Source organism: Temnothorax longispinosus, chromosome 7 (assembly GCF_030848805.1).
Source record: "Temnothorax longispinosus isolate EJ_2023e chromosome 7, Tlon_JGU_v1, whole genome shotgun sequence".
In the NCBI taxonomy this organism is placed as follows: domain Eukaryota; kingdom Metazoa; phylum Arthropoda; class Insecta; order Hymenoptera; family Formicidae; genus Temnothorax; species Temnothorax longispinosus.
In genome coordinates, this window is record NC_092364.1 from 2,654,356 (window position 1) to 2,672,880 (window position 18,525).

General features: G+C 39.1%; 2 protein-coding genes across 3 annotated transcripts in view; one reads left to right on the top strand and one right to left on the bottom strand.

Moving 5' to 3' along the window:
• Positions 1 to 18,525, bottom strand: part of LOC139816126 (uncharacterized) — a 205,194-nt gene that overhangs the window by 42,859 nt on the left and 143,810 nt on the right. The window lies entirely within an intron of this gene.
• Positions 223 to 8,520, top strand: LOC139816136 (uncharacterized). The gene is made up of 4 exons (XM_071783491.1): positions 223 to 791; positions 2,266 to 2,371; positions 3,771 to 3,979; positions 4,195 to 8,520. Exons 1-4 carry the CDS (start codon positions 615 to 617, stop codon positions 4,861 to 4,863), a joined length of 1,161 nt encoding a protein of 386 aa, XP_071639592.1. The 5' UTR covers positions 223 to 614; the 3' UTR covers positions 4,864 to 8,520.

The following is an 18,525-nucleotide window of genomic DNA, read 5'->3' on the forward strand; positions in this document are numbered from 1 at the left end:
GGCAGGCGCGAATGAAAAAGTACGGCGTACAGAGAATCCAAAGACAAAGTCTGCTATTGAAGGACGGAAAATCCTTAGGTGTCGTTGTCCCGATCGCGGAAAATGTCACTTGGCGAGTGACAAGTGAGATAAGTCGCGAAAAAGTCGCGAAAAAGAGTTTGCGAAGCGCAGGGACACCGAGTGGAGAGTAAAAAATCGACAAGCGACAAGCGTGGAGGAAGATCGGCGAACGAGGGGGAGATGCCAGGTAGTTTTCTGCAGTTTGACCGGGAGGGTGAACGGGAGGACGAAGGAACTTGCAGCGTCGCGTGTTGCAGCGGCTGAAAAAGAGATACCGGCAGGTAAGATTGGCAAGAAGAGTTCAGCGGACAACGTCGGAGGGATAATTCTCTTTTCGTGAGCGCGATCAGATAGACGCGGGATAAGATTAAACGGAGGGAAGGCCGGAGCGGGCCAAGGAGACGAAAAGAGAGAGAGAGAAATCTCTCTCTTGAGAATAATATACGAAGAAGAAGACGAAGAGCAGCAGGCGTAAGAAGCAAACGGCGAACTTTCGCCGCGAAGCGATTGAAGAAACAGCAATTAGATGCAACGAGGGCGATGATCAGATAAGAATGAAGAAATTCGTGACGAACTTCGGAATTAGCATTCTCCCTTCCTCGTCCTTGATCCTCCTGGGCTTGCTCATCGCGGCGGTTTCGAGAATATCGACTGAGCTCGTCGGTACCGAGAGGAATGTCCGTGGCACGCCGATGCACAGCGTGCAGTTAACGCAGAAGGGCTATATTCAGGTGAGAATCGCAGTGTGATGCAGTGGTGAGATGTAATTCGGGAATAGCCGGATTTTCAGTTTAATTTGCGTTAAGAACACGAGAGCATTCTCGTCTAATCCTTTGCGGTCCAAACTATTTCTTGCAAATGAGAATTAGTACGAGGATCAAATATTTCGTCCTCAACTTCATCCAATCAGCTTGTCTAACATAAATCCAAGAATTTTTATTACTTAAGTGAATTTATGGAGATTCCCCAAAGATGTAATTCGCCGATTATAATCGTTTATAGATTCGAATGTTTGAAGAATTATGCGATAGGCTACCACAGCGCATTATGAGTCCAACTCAGCACAAGATTGCAAAGGATTAATATAATAAACTATTTAGTAACTAAATGTATTTAGTATGTAGAAGAGAAAGCAGAGAAAAAGAAAGAGAAAGATGGAAGATGAAATAGAGTAGAAATTTCAAATGCCACAGCCAGACCATGACCAGAGACCATGGCACTAAATTACGGAATGATTTGTGTAATTTTACATTGCTGAAAGCTACTAAAAATGCAGAAAATAAGTATAATTTGTAAATAAAATTAAGCGTTCAATTTCAAGTGTCAGAAGTGTATCGGATGACTCATGTATCTGTTTCAGATAATAACAAATTTCAAAAATTAATTCAATTGTTCAACCTTACAGTTAGTAACATAAAAATTTTAACACTCGTGATATTGCGTAGTCCTACAGGAATTCTCTAATTTCGTTGAAACGTTCGAGTAAGCGATTAGTCAAATTGGCTACAGAGATTGCGCAGCAAAACATTCCGTAATACCCCGTATCTAGATTTAGATATATCGAGAGTGAAAAGCTAACACAAAACAGTGGGAACAAATAATGATAAATCGCCATGTTGTCGGAAATAAAAGATACACATATTCCAACGAAGCGTGGAAACTGGCGAGATTTCTATCGATTACGTGAGGGCAGTTCCATTGCACGTGAAAAAAAAGAGTCGATTTCACACTGATTGCTTAATCTCCATCGTTCACTCTAAGAAACGTTGGTCGTGGTCTACATACCCATTTCTACATGTGCAACGTGTCCTAGATTATCTACACTTTCTTCTACTTACAAAAATTCTTTGACTAACTCGGAATAATTTTTTTCTTCGGTGAAAATTCTTCTCTATGACTTCATCAACGTTCAACTTTGCGTTTTGTAAAACTAAAAAAAAATTCTCAGAGATTTCAATTTTGTTAAAACGAAGTTCACTGAAACCTTAAGAGATTTTTAAATTAAAGAGATTTCTAGAGTTTTTTTTTTTTAGAGATTTAGAAGAGATTTTATACAGGTTTAGTAAATATATTTGAATATTCTCCTCGTGAGAGAAATGTAACTTAAAAAATTATCAAAGAATCATCATCGTCGACATAAAGACAAGTCACATAGCATCACCAAATGAACGTGTGATATGTTGTTAACTCATCTTTACTTTTCAGTTCCTCAGATGGCAACTGCCGGTGCCGGAAATTCATGAATTTACATTCTGCCTTTGGGTGAAGTCGACCGATCTCACGTATCCCCACTCGATCCTTTCCTACTCAAGTGAGTATTCTCATTGAAATCGCGACTTGATATTGCACATACGCACCATTAATTTCTTCTCTTTATATTTATGTGTGTACTACATGTAGTTGGTATAGTTTTCTGTACCAACTACAAATCAATATACGTGTCCAATTCGACAAGTTTCAGAAAATACGAACAAATCACTTATTTTTCCATAGTTCTGCAATTATTTTTTAAATTGCCGTTTGTACACTGCGGACAGAACGAGATAGTTGTTGTGAACAGATCTTTGCGCAGAGACAATCCGCTTTTCGTGAATGCTCGAAATGTACAAAATAGAAATCTATTGTCCTGGCTATTTGGTCGAGGATAATAGTATCCGTTAAAACGGATGTTGAGCTATATCCAAGCAGTTGTAATACTTACAAGCCAAGGGATAAAAAGGCGTTTTAGCGTTGTCTTTCTCCCCTCTCCTCCCCGCTACATTTTCGTCGGAATGATAACCACTTCGGAAATAGGAACGAGAGCTGTTGTTTTACATGGCGCAGCGCTATTATCCACTCAGGCATTCACCGAGTAATTGCGTAAAAGTTCGCGGAAAGTATCTTCATTTATGGAAAACGATCCCTCTCTTCGCTCGTGCGTGCAACTATTTCATTGCACTTTAGTAACGTGTCAAGTGAACGCATTGCCCCGTGGCGTTATCCTTTTTACGTGTGAGAATTAGCGCTACCGATCCCGCTGGCAAAACGCTAATTGCACGAATTACGAAATCTCACGGGATTTAACTACTCTCCGATAGAACCGGCATAAACAAAATTTGAATATTTATGACGGAGTGCCTGCGGGCTGTTGCACCCATCGCGGAATATGTTACTTTATATTAGTTAGTCCGTTAAAATCTTAATTGCCTTACATAATCGTCCTGTCGTCTAGGAGAATCAGCAATTCAAAATCAAACGCTGAACGTGTCGCAAGAAATTAAAAGGAAAGCAGATAATTCCTCTGCTTTCCTTTTATATAGTACCTATAAGTAATGTTTATGATGGAGTCCCCGCGGTAGATTACATGCAGCAACCACATATATCTTATATAAAATAATTTTGCAACAATCTGTTTAAGCAGTGATTTAAACTGTACTCGAGTAAATAAAACGAAGATCGTAGATCGGAGATTTTGTGTCACGCGTCCCCTTCCAGATCAAATGCTTTTAACTTACGCTGCATATGCATAAACAAGAAAGAGATGCAACTGTCGTTTGCGTAATGAAAAAATAATCGTGTTTCATACACGCGGGGATGATCAACGAGAAAGACACGGGCCGCGCAGAGCGCACGTCAGTTTGCATAAATTCTAGCTTCGCGGTATATCTCTCTCGCCGTGCCTCGACCGAGAGGAAACGATGCACAAACATAAACCTCTTTCGCTGTCAAAGGGAACGAGCGGGAACGTTTGATTCGATCCTGGATATCATCGCGCGGAAGAAGCATTCACCTGGAAATCGACGGCGTGGAGGTATCCCGAAGGCCGGTTCGCATACGCGAGCACCGCTGGTATCACATATGTCAAAGCTGGGAGAACCGGGTCGGCCGTTACGCTCTATGGCTCGACGGACATCTGGCGTCGCAAGGTCGCTCGCAAGAGGTAAATCCGATTATCCGGCTTCGGAAATTCACCTTTAAACGCAGAATTCAAGTGCGGAGGAATTCGGACGGGATTCGCAACAAGACGCGAATCTCTCCACTGTCAATTCCCGCCGAACCGTTTTCTGTTTTCCACCAAATTCGTTCTACCTTCTCCAAATTTGTTCTCCGTGATGCGACGCATCTTTTTATTAACGGCAGAATCGCTTCTTGCAGATGATCGGTCACGTGATCCCGGCAGGCGGCGATATCGTTCTGGGTCAAGAATATACGGACTTCGATAAGGGGCTCGAGGAGGGCATCGAGGGCTCGGTTTTGGGCTTCAATCTTCTGCTGGCCTCGGCGTTCAATTCCCTCGATAGCGGCCTTCATCAAAGGCCTTTATTCCGGTCGGCCAATGGAGCTACCGATTTAACCGAGGAGCGTCCCCTCGCCGCAGAAACCCGGACGAGAATAACGAGGCGCGATTCGGATCTCGCAGAGACACGTGCCCTCGACAAGCTCGTTTCGCTGCTATTCGCGCTCAACCCTAATTGGTCCCGTAGAATTTCTCAAACGAACGACGCGGCGGAGGATTCCGCAACCTTGCCGCCCCCGCTAAGTATCGTCAATGACACACGGAGGGAAGAGACCCCGTCGATTCGCAAGCACGCGATCACTTTCGGTACCGACGACTGGACCGGAGAAATCGACCTGCTTGGGGAATCGTCGGATGTCCCCCTAGGTTTGCAATTAGTGAAATTGTCTTATGTCCGTTGTCAGCTGGGCAGGGGTAGTCCGTTCATAGGCGGTCCGCTGATGTTGATTTCCTGGAGCAGGACACCCGTGAGAGTGTTCGGCGGTGCCATTATAAAGAATGTCGGTAACGAGTGTGGAAAATTCTGAGAGATTTCCCTAGAGTTAATAAAGAGGGAAACGTGCAATAAAGATTGCGGAGAAAGAATATAACGAGTCAAAGACGAGATTCTTAGAAGATTAAGAATTGCGATTATATTAAGCTTAATTGAAATTTATTTATTTCTATTTCTGCGTGAAAGAGATTCATCCAGTTTTTTAAAAGAAAAGTATTTATGACATAAGATCACAGTATTTAAATAGTAATTTAATAATTTGCACTAGATATGATTCCATATACAATAGTTTTATATTTTTAATATTTATTTTGGCGGAATTGGGGAGATTTTCCTTTGTTCCGTTTTGTAACAAGCTAAATATAATTTTTTGTAAAAAAAATACGATAAAGCACGTTCCACTCATGCCTTCAATTGCATCTGCTCCAGAAGAATCGATTTCGGACTCTTTATTCGGTAAAATACTGATTGCCATTGACGCTACTTTTGTTGAGAAGACATTTTCTATTCTTCCTTTAGTTTATTTCACTAAAAATTTTCTATCGTTTGCACTACTTGATCAGTGCCATCATAACAAACTCAAGACAGTTATTAATAGACAATAAGCAGATCTAATAGTTTCAGCCTTGCTAATGCATTTACGGATAAAATTAATTTTCACCGCGATATTCAATTATCGCGTAACCCTCGTGATTGCGCGAGTTCAGGGTTCCTCCATCCTCCGCACATTTATGGTCTCGCACGCGAGTCTCTCCCGAGTGGGAACCTCCACCCGCAATCGACGATCTCATTTCATGTATCGATCCACGTCGAGCGTTAATTAGTTTCGCAGAATTCCCTTGAACGCAATCGCGACCGCGGAGCGGGGGAAGGAGAAATGTCCCTCGAAAACCGCGACTCCGGTTTGGCGAAATTGTCGAACGTCAAGGGCGTAGCTATCATGTGGTAAGAGCGAGCGAATCGTGAGACCCCAAGGGTATAAGGAACTTGCAAAGCTCACTGACTTCTTTTATTTTTCAAGTAGAAGAAGAAGAAGAAGATAGTCAGAGATGGACCAAACGCATTTATAAGAGAGCGCTTAGAAATGGTCTTAATAGTTGCAGGAGGAATAAAATTTGCATAAAATTCTCATTGTGACTTATCTCAGCGTTAAAGTATCTAGTAGTTATAGTATAAAACGTTAACATTTTGGACTAGCAGTGTATAAATTAAACGTAACTTTTTTATATTTATAAGAAATTGTGCTGTGCGAGACATCAGTCTATTTTCCATTTTTTACACATTGCCTTGCTATTGCATCGAGTTTTATATTCAAATAGCAATATCTTGCTCATTGCATATGTAGTTTTGGCTCTTCTAACTCGCGCATGTAAATGAAACAAGTAAATTTATGAAAAGAAGGAGAGAACCCCGAGAATTACGAGTAAAAAACGCAATGGCAAAAGACGATTTTGAGGCTTCTTGTCGAAACCCTCGACGAACTCGACACGAACGCTCTCACAAATTCTAAGCTATATACGCCACTGCCCGTACGTTGTCTCTTTGTAAGCGGAGTTTCGACACTGACGTTTCACGGATGCGGATTTTCCGCTGACGTTGATAACGCTGGTGAGAACGGACGCGGTGGTGTCCGAGGATTCGACCGTGAAAGCTCGCTTTTCCTGCTGGCGAGCCGAGCAGCGTGTTGAAATTCCGTTTACGTCTCGCAATCCGGATCGCCGCCGGCGAATAAAACATGCTGTCGAATAACTGACGTTACTCTCGTCGCGCGACAACGCAAAGTCTATGATATGCTTTTTTTTTGTAAACACTAGGACGTGATAGCGGAGAAAATTGAGACATTCGTGTCAAGTCGCACAGAATATGTGTGTGTATGTGTGCAACATGTGCATCTACCTAAAATAATTAATTTTCCTGTGCAGCGATAGAAGTGTGTCTAATAGAGTATTATAAACCACGTAGTGTTCACCAATATTCCTGAAAGTAGTTGAAAGATGACTATGTTAATTAAGCCTTAGCAGAAGCTATAACAACCGAAGCTAATACTTCAAAAGATATTTCTCCCACCTCTCTTATTTTACTCGCGCGCGCGTGTATCTTCAAAATGTAACACACACGTTTTACGAGGAACAAGTTACCGCTATGAGATTACGCGTGCGTACCTAATTACAAATTACTAATTAGTTTAATTACAACTACTAACCGCTGTTGTGTCATACCGTCGACGTACGAGTAAATTACAAAGCGTGTAATACAATGCCAAATAGCTCAGAATCAGGATTGCATAAATAGAGTTACATCAACTACGCGCGTCTTACTATGCGTTTTCTCTCCGGCCGTGCTTTATTTGGCGAACTTGAAGCGTCGATTCACAGATAGCCGTTCATTTTGTGCATGCCTCTTTCGCAAAGCTGCCTCCGCGACCATTTAGAGCCTATTACGTTTCGCGACGCGATGCGTTGGAATCAGATGGAAAAAAGGGGAGCGACGGCATTGTCTTCTTGATATACTTTCGCTACGCGAGACAACGCTGTCCCGAGCATTGCTTCTGCCACTTTCGTGATATCTGCGGATTTTACCCGTAATTTAACGACATTAAGTAAACGTTAAAGGTAAAATTCGCGGATATTAACGACGGTAGTGCCGGAGTATAATCAAGGCGGTGTATTTGCAAAAATAAAAAAAACGAGAAAGTATCCCTGTATTCATGGTTGCTCCTCAAAGAAGAAGGGAAAAGAAAGGAATTAAAAGGAAGCTTAGAAGTAAAAAACGTAGATTTCTAGAGACAACGAGAATAATTATACCTAAGCCTTATGATCCCAAATATTGAAGTTAATATTTGAAAGGAGAACTTATATAATATGTATATCTACGTGTAAAAAAAAATTATGTATTTTGCTTTATATGCACGGTGCGGCGTGAGAAAAAGTTGTATTCGATTTTTTACGATTGAGGAATAAAAAAATTTTTATGACGCCTAAAATTGCAAAGAAAGTTATTGTCTGCATTACTGCGTTAATTTTGACTGTTTGCATTGGTCAGTTTTGCAGCTCGCATAATGCATTCATTATGCGCGCGAGCCATTATATGTCCCTCGTTCCTCCAATACATCTATCTATACGAATAAAAGCAAAAGCACAAATGCGCGTGATTATTCCATTGCGCCCGGTTATCTCGAATATTTCCGCTCTAGGAGACAATTTCGTTGATTCTCAATTTAAGGGCAATTGGCAATTTGTAATGCAATGGCCGGTAAGATAATTGTGTCGGCCATCCCCGACTATCGGCGGACGCATTAATTTTTAAGTAGATTATAATAATAATCACAGCAGTAATTGCATTAAGAGTGCGAATAAAATAATTATAATAAGGTATACAATCGTCGATATGAGAAAATGTATGTTTTACGATTGTTTCGAGAAAGCGTTTGTGATAATTTGGATAAACAGCGCTCGTGAAACCAATATGTGTAGAAATTATATTTTCGATCGATAATTATTTATGACCAGCAAATATTTATGGACATAACGATCATCAAGCAAACTGACCAGGAGCTTCGTTTGAATAATGTAGCGCGTTAATCACGAACGTGCTTTAGTAGTCCATTAAACGAGAGGATTTAGCTATTGTTCAAACTATTAATGAATGCCGCTATTAATTCGAACGCACGCCTCGTCAAGACTCTTTTAATCTATCATGAACCGCGTGGCATAAACAAGCGTACATATTGTAACTCTATTCAAAATAAAATATTTTTCAAAATTATTATTTGGCAATCCTGTCTTCTTAGATAAAATGGATTTGAATAAATATTATTCGAAATCGATAATTAGTAAAATTATAAAAACTCTTGCGACTGTTTCTTACACTGAGAAAAAAATACTTGAAAATTTATTTGTGGAAATTAAGGTTTATTTCAGAATTATATTCCACAAATAAATTTTTAAGTATTTTTTTCTCAGTACATTTAGTTCTGATTCCTCATTTTGAGTTTTCACTATTGCAATATTTTATATTATACACCGTATTAATTGCATGATATTGCGTGACAGCTTAAGGGATAATAGGAGAAACTTAATTTCTCTATTTCTATAACACCTCGAAAAAACGAAACAGCGCCGTCAAACTATATACAATTATGTAAAATGTAATTCTTTTCGTTACATCGTTCACACGACATTGCAATCGTTCTCTCTGTTTGAAATGATAGCTATCATAAAACGCGCGTGCGACGTAATGACAGGAGAATGCTGTTGCATTGCTTATCTTATATAATGTAAAAACCGCGCATATATCCGCTCATCCGTATCACCCGTTAAATCGCGTGATTTGTAAGTTGTCCAACTTTCGGATCTACAGTTCGATATGAGATTTCGAGATTGGCAGCTTTTCCAGATAAATCGTGCTTGATAACGAATGATATTTTGCATAAAATTGGCATAAAAGCCTACAAAGTTTAGCTTTAGAACAAATTATCAACACGCAAATTGCAATTACGTCGAAGCCGCGAAATTGAAATAAAAAGCTCAATTATCAATTTCATTTTTAGCCGATCTTAAATTTACAATGTAAAACGCGAGTTCACCGCTATCATTTTTGCGATCTTCTTCATTATCAATTACACAAAAAAATGTGACGAAGTAAAAATTTATTCGAGGAACTAAGAACACTGGGCGAATAAATCTTCTACATACAACGGTATATTTTATGAAAATTAATACTTACACAAAAATTAAAATTAGATACGCCGCGATTCATGCCACGTCACGTTTTCGTAAGTTTTTCCTGTTTTCTAACTTTCATGATTTGCGCAAAAAAATCAGCTACATGATATATTGCCATATATATTATGTATATGTAAGTATTGTATTCGTCCGTTTCTCTCCGGATCTCCCAATGCCGAATTACGCTTTCACTTTCACCAAAATATCACTCGTATCGTGCACAAGATCGCGGTAACAGTCCCTCCTGCTGTTTCAATGAATAGCGCTGCGTGCTTTTTAGTGTCACGTAAATTTCGTAGGATTACATCGTCCCATGCTATTACATTACCTATTACACACGCCAGTTTCGTTGAGTAATATATCTCGCTGAAAGTAAATCCTCGCTGAACGTAAAAAAAAATCATCCCAATTTAATATTTTCAACATTAAAATTGACTGTCTGAAATTTTCAAAAAAGTTATCTCAGATCAGTTTGCAGTAAATATTTCCAATTAGTTTTATCGAATAAAGCATTGTTTATGAGAAGACGTATATTTTTGAAAAACCAAATATGTTTAGGATTTTTATCTATTATCGTAAATAAGAATGTCAATAGATTGATGTAATTCACACAGATATCCAAGGGCACGGTCTTACCAAGGAACAAACAAGTGATAATCATAGCGCGTAAACCTAAATCGCCCCGAGCTGTCATTAACGACGTTGTGCAATCAAAAGAAACAGTTCGAGACTGACGAATGGGCTGTCGATCGATGCAATTAAAATCTGATCATTGCTAATTTGTATCGCGGAATGTACGTATACCGTTGACTTTCATTCTCCGTAAACCTTTGCGCGAATTGCATACCACGGGAAGAACGATTATGCTTTTTTTTGCCGATCGCGATTAGTATGTCGCACGAGGTGCCAATTACACGATTACATCAACGCTACAGATTAAGTTAAATATACACGTACAAATAAATTATCAAACCGAAATGTCAACGAAACAAGGGCAATATAAAATAAAATTATATAATTTATATATTTTATGCAGTAATATATAAAAGATAATAAGAAATATAAATGAGCGACAAATAATATAATAAAGAAAACAGAGATGAAAAAAAGTTTCATAATTATCTTGAAACTCTACACATTTGCCTTTTTCACTTAGCAATTACAAGAGTGTTTCGTTACCGAGATATTTATCGAACTAAAAATTACCGTTCTCTATTGAAACTGCTATTTGCATATTATCGTATTAAATCCACACACACGCTACTTCAATTTATACATATCTCCATATCGGAGTTACGTTTAATACAGTGTTAGAGCAACATTGGTAAAGAGTATCGCGCGCGGAAACCGCGTAAATACATTTCGTTGGAAAAGCGTTCGAAATGATGAAATGATTTGTAAAGCTCATAATGACGTAACAGTTTATACGGGCTTGATAATAATTAACGGTTCTATCTGCGCGGACGTCCAATTGTAATAACGAAAGCGCGCCGCGCGCTTATCACTTAAAACATAGGACTGCGTATTTTCGAGCAATAACAAAGGGAATTTTAATGCAGTTTTTTAATTGCATCGTGATGTCCACGTGTTTATGGCATTTAATAAAAATTGTCCGCATTCCCCACGAACCGAACAGCCATTCCGGACTGTCTTCTCTCATCGCGCAGTGATTGTACGTACATTTTTGCAACTATAGACGTAACAACATCTCGTCCTCCGACTATTATTAATATAACTTTTAACGACGTCGCATTTATGGTCCATTAAAAACATTCGATTATTTAAGGTTCGCACACACTTGCCACGAAAGCGAATGTGACGATTTGTAATTTGCGGCTATCCGATCGCGCCGTAAAGGTAATAAACAAGTGGTCGATAATTATAAACTTGAGACGGCAATAAATGTCACCTTGCTCGGACGACAATTACGTTGAAAGTAATCGCACGACAAAGTAAACATTACTGACATTTATGGTTGCAAAACTATAGCGTGGCGTGTATATTTTTTCACACTCTCCCCTTACACAAGAGGAAAAAAAAATATGCGATAAAAATGCGGAAAAGGCCAAATTATACAGGTGATTATAAAGATCAATAATTTGTATTGTACAAAAATAAGAGAAAAGAAGCATCGCCCGTATACGGCGACTCGTAAATTTCTCGAAGATCCTTTCGCCGACAAACGATGCTCAACGATCGGATCACTCTCGGTCATACGGACGCGTTTCTGCCTCGCGCGTAATTACACGCGCGCGGCGCGAATCGACTTTCGTTTTCCAGGGTAGGGTCGTCCTTTCGCCGCATGTGTGTCGGCTTCTTCCGGCCTTCGATAGAAAGAGAAAGAGAGAGACACGTTTTCGGTGTACAAGCGCCGCAGGTGAGAGCGAGGTGGACAGGCGGCGATCTGCATTTTTCTCGCAACACCCAATACATTTCCAGCGACTACACGGTGAGTTTCCGCTGGCCGCAGATAGGCAGATACGAGTACGCGGAGTACGCGATAGAGACTTTCTTTCACGGCTGGATATCTGCGATCGGGCATCCGGTAACAAGGCAGCGCGTAAGCTTATTATAAGATTGCTGAAGATGTAGATAACGGCGTGTCAAGTTCGGCTGACTTTATATGCAGCAAGATAAGTTACGTTCTCTATTCATTTGCGTAGCGAGTTTCTCGGAGATTATTTTTCAGATGAAATGAAAGTCGCTCGAAATTACTTTGTTAGATGTGACTAAAAGGGAGTGACTTTGATTGTGCGCATTTGATATGACAAGTGCATAAATATCCTTGAATTTATTTGAGAGTGGACGACAAAGTCGTGCGATTGACTATATTCGATTAATTATACGTTCTTATTATGTTCAACAAAAATTCAACTAGGTAAATAATTTTTTAAATGACAGTGTAGTAGACGTGGGTTCAACAATCCTGTATAAGTAAACCATAAAAGTTACGTAACCTTCAAACACAGATAATATTAGCTTCAACAATGCTTTAATGTTCGATACGCGCTGTTTTCAATATCGCAGAAATTTTCCACCCGGTAAGAAGCGGACGCTTCCTGAAAGCGGTTTTCGTCTTAGCAACGCGAATTTTCTTCACTTTTATTCAGACGCGCGGAAATACATGCTTACGTAAAAATCTACGGGCGAACTTTCTTCCTGAAAGTGTAGCTCATATAAATCGTTAATAAAGCGAACGAAACATTCGGATATAGATACATGAAGAGATGCTTTTTTTATTCTTCCGAAAAAATTAACTTCTTCTCTAAATATAATAAGCTCTGAATATAAAAAAAAAGAATACAAACAAATCCATAATATCCGCTCGAGATATACGGAGAGATTTAATTGCGTTATTTGAATCTTCCAATCGGCTGCAAGATTGTAATTTATATTGACAGGAAATAATGTTAATCTTGTGATTAATCACTAGCCTGGGTAAAGCCAACGATGCGTGTCGGCGTTTGTTAGAGAAATCGGTAGTTCGATAATGGAGAAGATACACATAATTGGGAGCCCGATCAAAAATCACGAGGATTTCTACGTGCCAGCGATTTGTTTGACCTCGTCCGTCAACTGTCGACAAAGTGTATGTTATGTACGTACGTGTTCACGATGCATGAATATCAAGTGCAAGGTATTCCCCTTCTCCATTTCAACACCGTGCTACGATAATTTCGCCATTATATGTATATATAACCTTTGTAAAATAATATATATTGAGAATGCACGATATGCTGTCATATTTATTGGCATCGAAAAGACCGAAAATAAAATATTATGGAAAATGGAAATGTCTCAGAATTATTTATCCTCTTTTTATTGACAAATTTCTTTGTTCAATTTTCCCGATTTTTATCCTTGAGGAAAATTTAGACGAACTAGATGCTATTATATATAATAAGTACAGTCGAAATGTCAACTGTATGTACTGATCGTTAAATAAATTGTTTTTTTATTTTATTAATTTTACATCCCAATCTTTTAACTCGTAATTCGGCCGTCTCATTGTGTATATATATTTTGTTAGTATCGAGCGAATATTTTTTTCTTTATTAGATGCTATATTATTTCTTCGTGCTCTTTTAATTCCCAACATTGCATAACGTGATAAGCTCTGAAAGAGAGAGAAAGTGCATTAAAGCCTGCTTGTGAAACTTTGAAGCAACATTTTATTATTTACGGAGCGCATAAAGAAGTTTGATCGATTATCTTCTCGGGTGCGGTTTAATGGGACCAACATAAGTTTCGTCATGGCGTATCAAAGAAATCAGTGTAATATCTTGCAGATAAGCAAGGACAGAAACCAGACTAGTTTGGGCCTGTCTATCTGTGTCAGGTAATCATTACAGGTAAGCAACGATAGGATCACGAACCAGTCTAGGCTTCGTGTGTCAGACAATTATTATCGCTTCGCCACAGATTGCATAATGAACTTGAGGTTTGTTTCAATTTACATTCTGCAAATTGACAAAACGATCGTCGAAGCTAGATAACTAATAACGCATCGAACGTCCTCGTTTGGTTAATCATTATTAATCGAACGTCCTCGTTTGGTTCATTACATCTAATTGTTTTATACCTTCTACCGAAATTTAAATATTCGATAACATTTTCATTTGAAACGTTAACATCGAACTGGTTACATTTATAAGAAAAATCAATATTGGAAGACAGCTATGATTCATCTAAAATTAACAAGACTTCTTTCTGAAGAAGATTTAATTATGCTGAGAGAGAAATGAGATACCATTTGATCAAATATTTTTTAAAATATTTGTAATTAATTAGCACTACGTTGTAGAGCATGAAAGAGTAAAAAATTGCGTGACTATTTTACATCGATGCTTACATGCGTCCGGCGGAAGGCTAACACGCAATTATGAACTGACCTAATGTTACAAGTTACACATATATCATGCCGCAATAGTTTGAAATAGATAGACGAGTGCATCAGAAGTAAATTACAGCGAATTTCATTATCAAACGGTCTTAACGCGAGTTTCATCGTGGTACTTCATGCAGAAAGTGTGTCAAGAAAATGCGTACGCATTTAAAATGTAAAACGCGCTGAATCGCGTACATCTATCCACCTATACGCTGTTTACATATGTCATTGCGACACGAACATCTGAATTACAATTTTGTATACTTGTGAGGATTATAACGAGGTATTAAAATACACATTATTTATTCGCATTTGACATTTTTCTATCCTTAGCTTTAATAACATACTTTTTATGATAAGCCCAGTGATATATGTATAGCGTAAAAAATGTCAATCGTGTTACGATACAATGAACAAATACTCATTCGCAATAACATGGCGGAGTTAATTAAAATAAACGTGGCTGAGCAAAAGCGCGAAATTGACCGATTAAGCTGAACTAGTCGGTCACAGTTCAAGTTGAAACCAATTAGATCCGGCGATCTAGCTCTAGATCTATCAGCGTTGCCCGGAAAACAGGGTCAAAACGGTTAACCGCAAACGCGATCGTTCAGTTTCGTGGGAAGTACACCAACATTGGTCGAGCGTTTGCTCCAATTTCAGTTTTCTCCTCATTAGCATCTCGAGTGATGCAAATGAACCTGATGGCGCCCGATGACTCAAACGCTCCGAATTCGCTTCGAGCCTCTGTTAACACGATGGGAGCAAATCTACACGCGGGCGGCCAAATCCGATAAATAAATACGGATTCCATTGGCGCTACCCCTGATGAGAAAGGCCCTATTGCCGTGGCGTACGGCTTACGTAACGCAATCGATAATCTCGGGAAAGAAAGAGGGAAAGGACCACCTTTCGTGCGCGGACAAAATTGTGCAGTATCCGAATCCGGTTTTGAAACCCGATGACGCGGATACGTGGTACCGGTTACACGACACACGTAGCCCAGCAGGATGTCATAACGTGGGATATATGACTCGCGCGTCAATTATAAACGGCCGGGCGTCTCGAGTTCATGCTGGTTAAACGAACTTTCGTGGACGCGAAAAGAAGAATGCGACGAAAGGAGAGATATAAAAACACGATTACAACTTCCCTCTTCCGTAATACCTCCATTAAGATCGCTCATTCAAGATTTCAAGCTAATTATTATCACGACTACGTTAGTTTTTTCAAAATTCTTTCTCTTGCCATTGTTATATAATTTTTGAAACTAAGTAATTAAGAGTGTACTTTTTCAATATTCAGAATAATTATTTATATAGACATTATTTTCAACCTTCGTTTTCGTTTGTTACCGTAACAGTATGGTTAATTTGGCTACCGTACAATTCGTAATCAAGCACTGCCGACTCATCGTCAGCAACGAACACATTATTATAGGTTTTGATTATAAAATTCGGAATTATGCAACACTCATCACTTCGAGCTATCAGCCGGTTGTCCCTTCCGTGTCGTAATAAAGATATCGGTCTTCTTTCTATGTTTATTATGTCAAAACACGCATAACACGAACGTTCGTGAAAGGAGAAAAGAGTGTTTCGTTCGAGGACTTTCGTCGCAGCTTCCAGATTCTGGTTTCGATAATTGATTTCGCCGGCATGCGACGCGCGACAGTTCCGGTAGCTATTCCACTCCGATTACACTCTAGAAAGGATAAAACATTTTCGTCCTCGACCGGATTCGATTTTTAGTAGCCGCGGGCCACATCCCCGAGCTCACAGGTCCACATCCGAGGTGTGTATTTCGCAATTCGTATTATACGTCGTTTTAACGAGCTGCCGTTTTCCCTCGCATTGTACACCTCACGCCCGTACTCACTTTCTATAGCGGAGGAGAGCACCGAGAGGGAAAAAAAAGAAGGATTGCGGTCGCCGCGCGACACGACATGCGGTGACGACACGTTCGCCACCTCCGAGAACTCTGTCTACCTTTGTCAAGTGGTCTGGATTCCCGACACTTGATCGCGTTCGCAGTTGTTCCAGATCTGCCTGTTCTTTTAGTCATGAATTCTAAGACGGATTTAAGATCTAACGTTTTTTAAATCCGATGGAAACGGTAATCACAAAGTTAACGTGTTCTAATTAATTATGGAGCAATTTCAAATGTTATTAATAATAATAAATAATAAAGCAACTATCTCTCTTTCATTTTGAATATTTTGAATTTAATAATGTGTTTAAAAAAAGAAACCTCGGAGGTGCTCGTGTTGCACTTTTATCACGTTCACGCAAGAGCCCGCCTAGAGTTAAGATCGGAAATTGAAATTTTATCAATATTTACCAAGGAAGAATTAACTTTCGATTAGCCGAGAAATCTACAGGGCGGAGGATTATCTGGTACATTACGTTGATCAGCGTAATATATGTAAATCGTCGGCCGATATGTAACCGCTGTCATCTCCGATTACACAGATCATTCCGGTTAGTCGCCTCCGCGGCGACAGGCGCCTCTTAATTTCACGGGAACGTTTCAGACGCGCCGCAGAATCGCGAACGGCGAGACGGTGCCCGTAATGGCTTCCGCCGATCGATCGCGAATATGGAAATAACCCGATAGACCCCTGGATGGAAAGAATGCATAATATGCGTATCGATCGATGTCACTTCTCGTCGAAATTCAATAAACTACCCATTGTCAGCGCTGCTATCAGCGCGTTATTATCTCTCCGATTGAAATGCGCGGCCGCACGCGCCCGCTATTGCGGAGCTCGATCTCATCCCGATCAGATTTAACGATCGCGCGCTACACACCATACAAAATACCAGAGAAAGTAAAAGCGGAGAGAAACGTGTCCGTCTCGCTAAGATTACGAATGTATACGTAACCGAAAAACCAGCTGACTGCGGCATACATGTCGTTTCTACATTTTATAACGTATGCGAGCTTCGACCACATATTTAGAGATAGCTACGTAACATCTCAATTTGCCTCAAACTTCCAAATAGCTACCTAGTTTTTCTAACATTTTTCGAATCTGTGCATGAAAAACGCAAAATGATAAATCTGAGAAACTGTCGATTTTGCATATTTGTTTCATTTATCACGAAAACACACATCGACGTCATTCCAATCCTTTGTAAGCTTTCCCCGAAATAACAGATTTCTTTGGCCTTATATCTTTTTGTTTCTCAAATATAGAAATAATAATTATAGACTTATGGAAGATATATATGTACGGTAAAATTCGTGACAATTTTAAAGGTACTTACTCGATACATTGAAGCGAATATAACATGCCATTATTTCTTATGACGCTGTCGCATTTATGGCTACTACCAGCCGGACATTAAATTAAACGTTCTTCAGCACGTTTAAGTAATGGCATATATGTAATAAAAACTATAATTTGCATTTCGCTAATGCAATTGGGTAATTGAATACTTCATGACTCATACGTATAATGTTGTCTCCTTGATGTTTATAGAATTTCTTTTTACATACGCATATCCTTATATTCTTCTTGAAATGAAATAACGGAAGAAAAGGGTGAATTCTTAAATTATCTAGTTATCTCATTTTTGAAATATTTATACGACCTCTTTCCAAAATATTTTTAAAGATTTCTTTTAGAAAACGAAGACTATTCTTCCAAGATGCTTTATATTCAAAACAGCGTTTGCGAAACGTATATCTTTTGCGGAAAAGAAGTTTCGTAAAGTCAGTTTGAATACTCAAGATTAAGCAAGGATTTATATATAACAGTTTTGTGTAACGATTATATTACAAAGGACGGAATGAAATAACAGAAGAGAAAGATAAATTCTTAAATCACCTAATTATGCCATTTTTGAAATATCTATACGATCTCTTTCTAATATATTTGTAAAGACGTGTTTTACGTAGACTTTTAGATATAATACAAAGATTATTCTTCCACGATGCTTTATATTCAAAACAGCGTTTGCGAAACATAGATATATCTTTTACGGAAGAGAAGTTTCGTAAACGTAACGTAATGTAACGTAAATTTACCTGCGCGTGAATTTTAATACGTTTAGCTAATTTTAAACGTTAACGATATAAA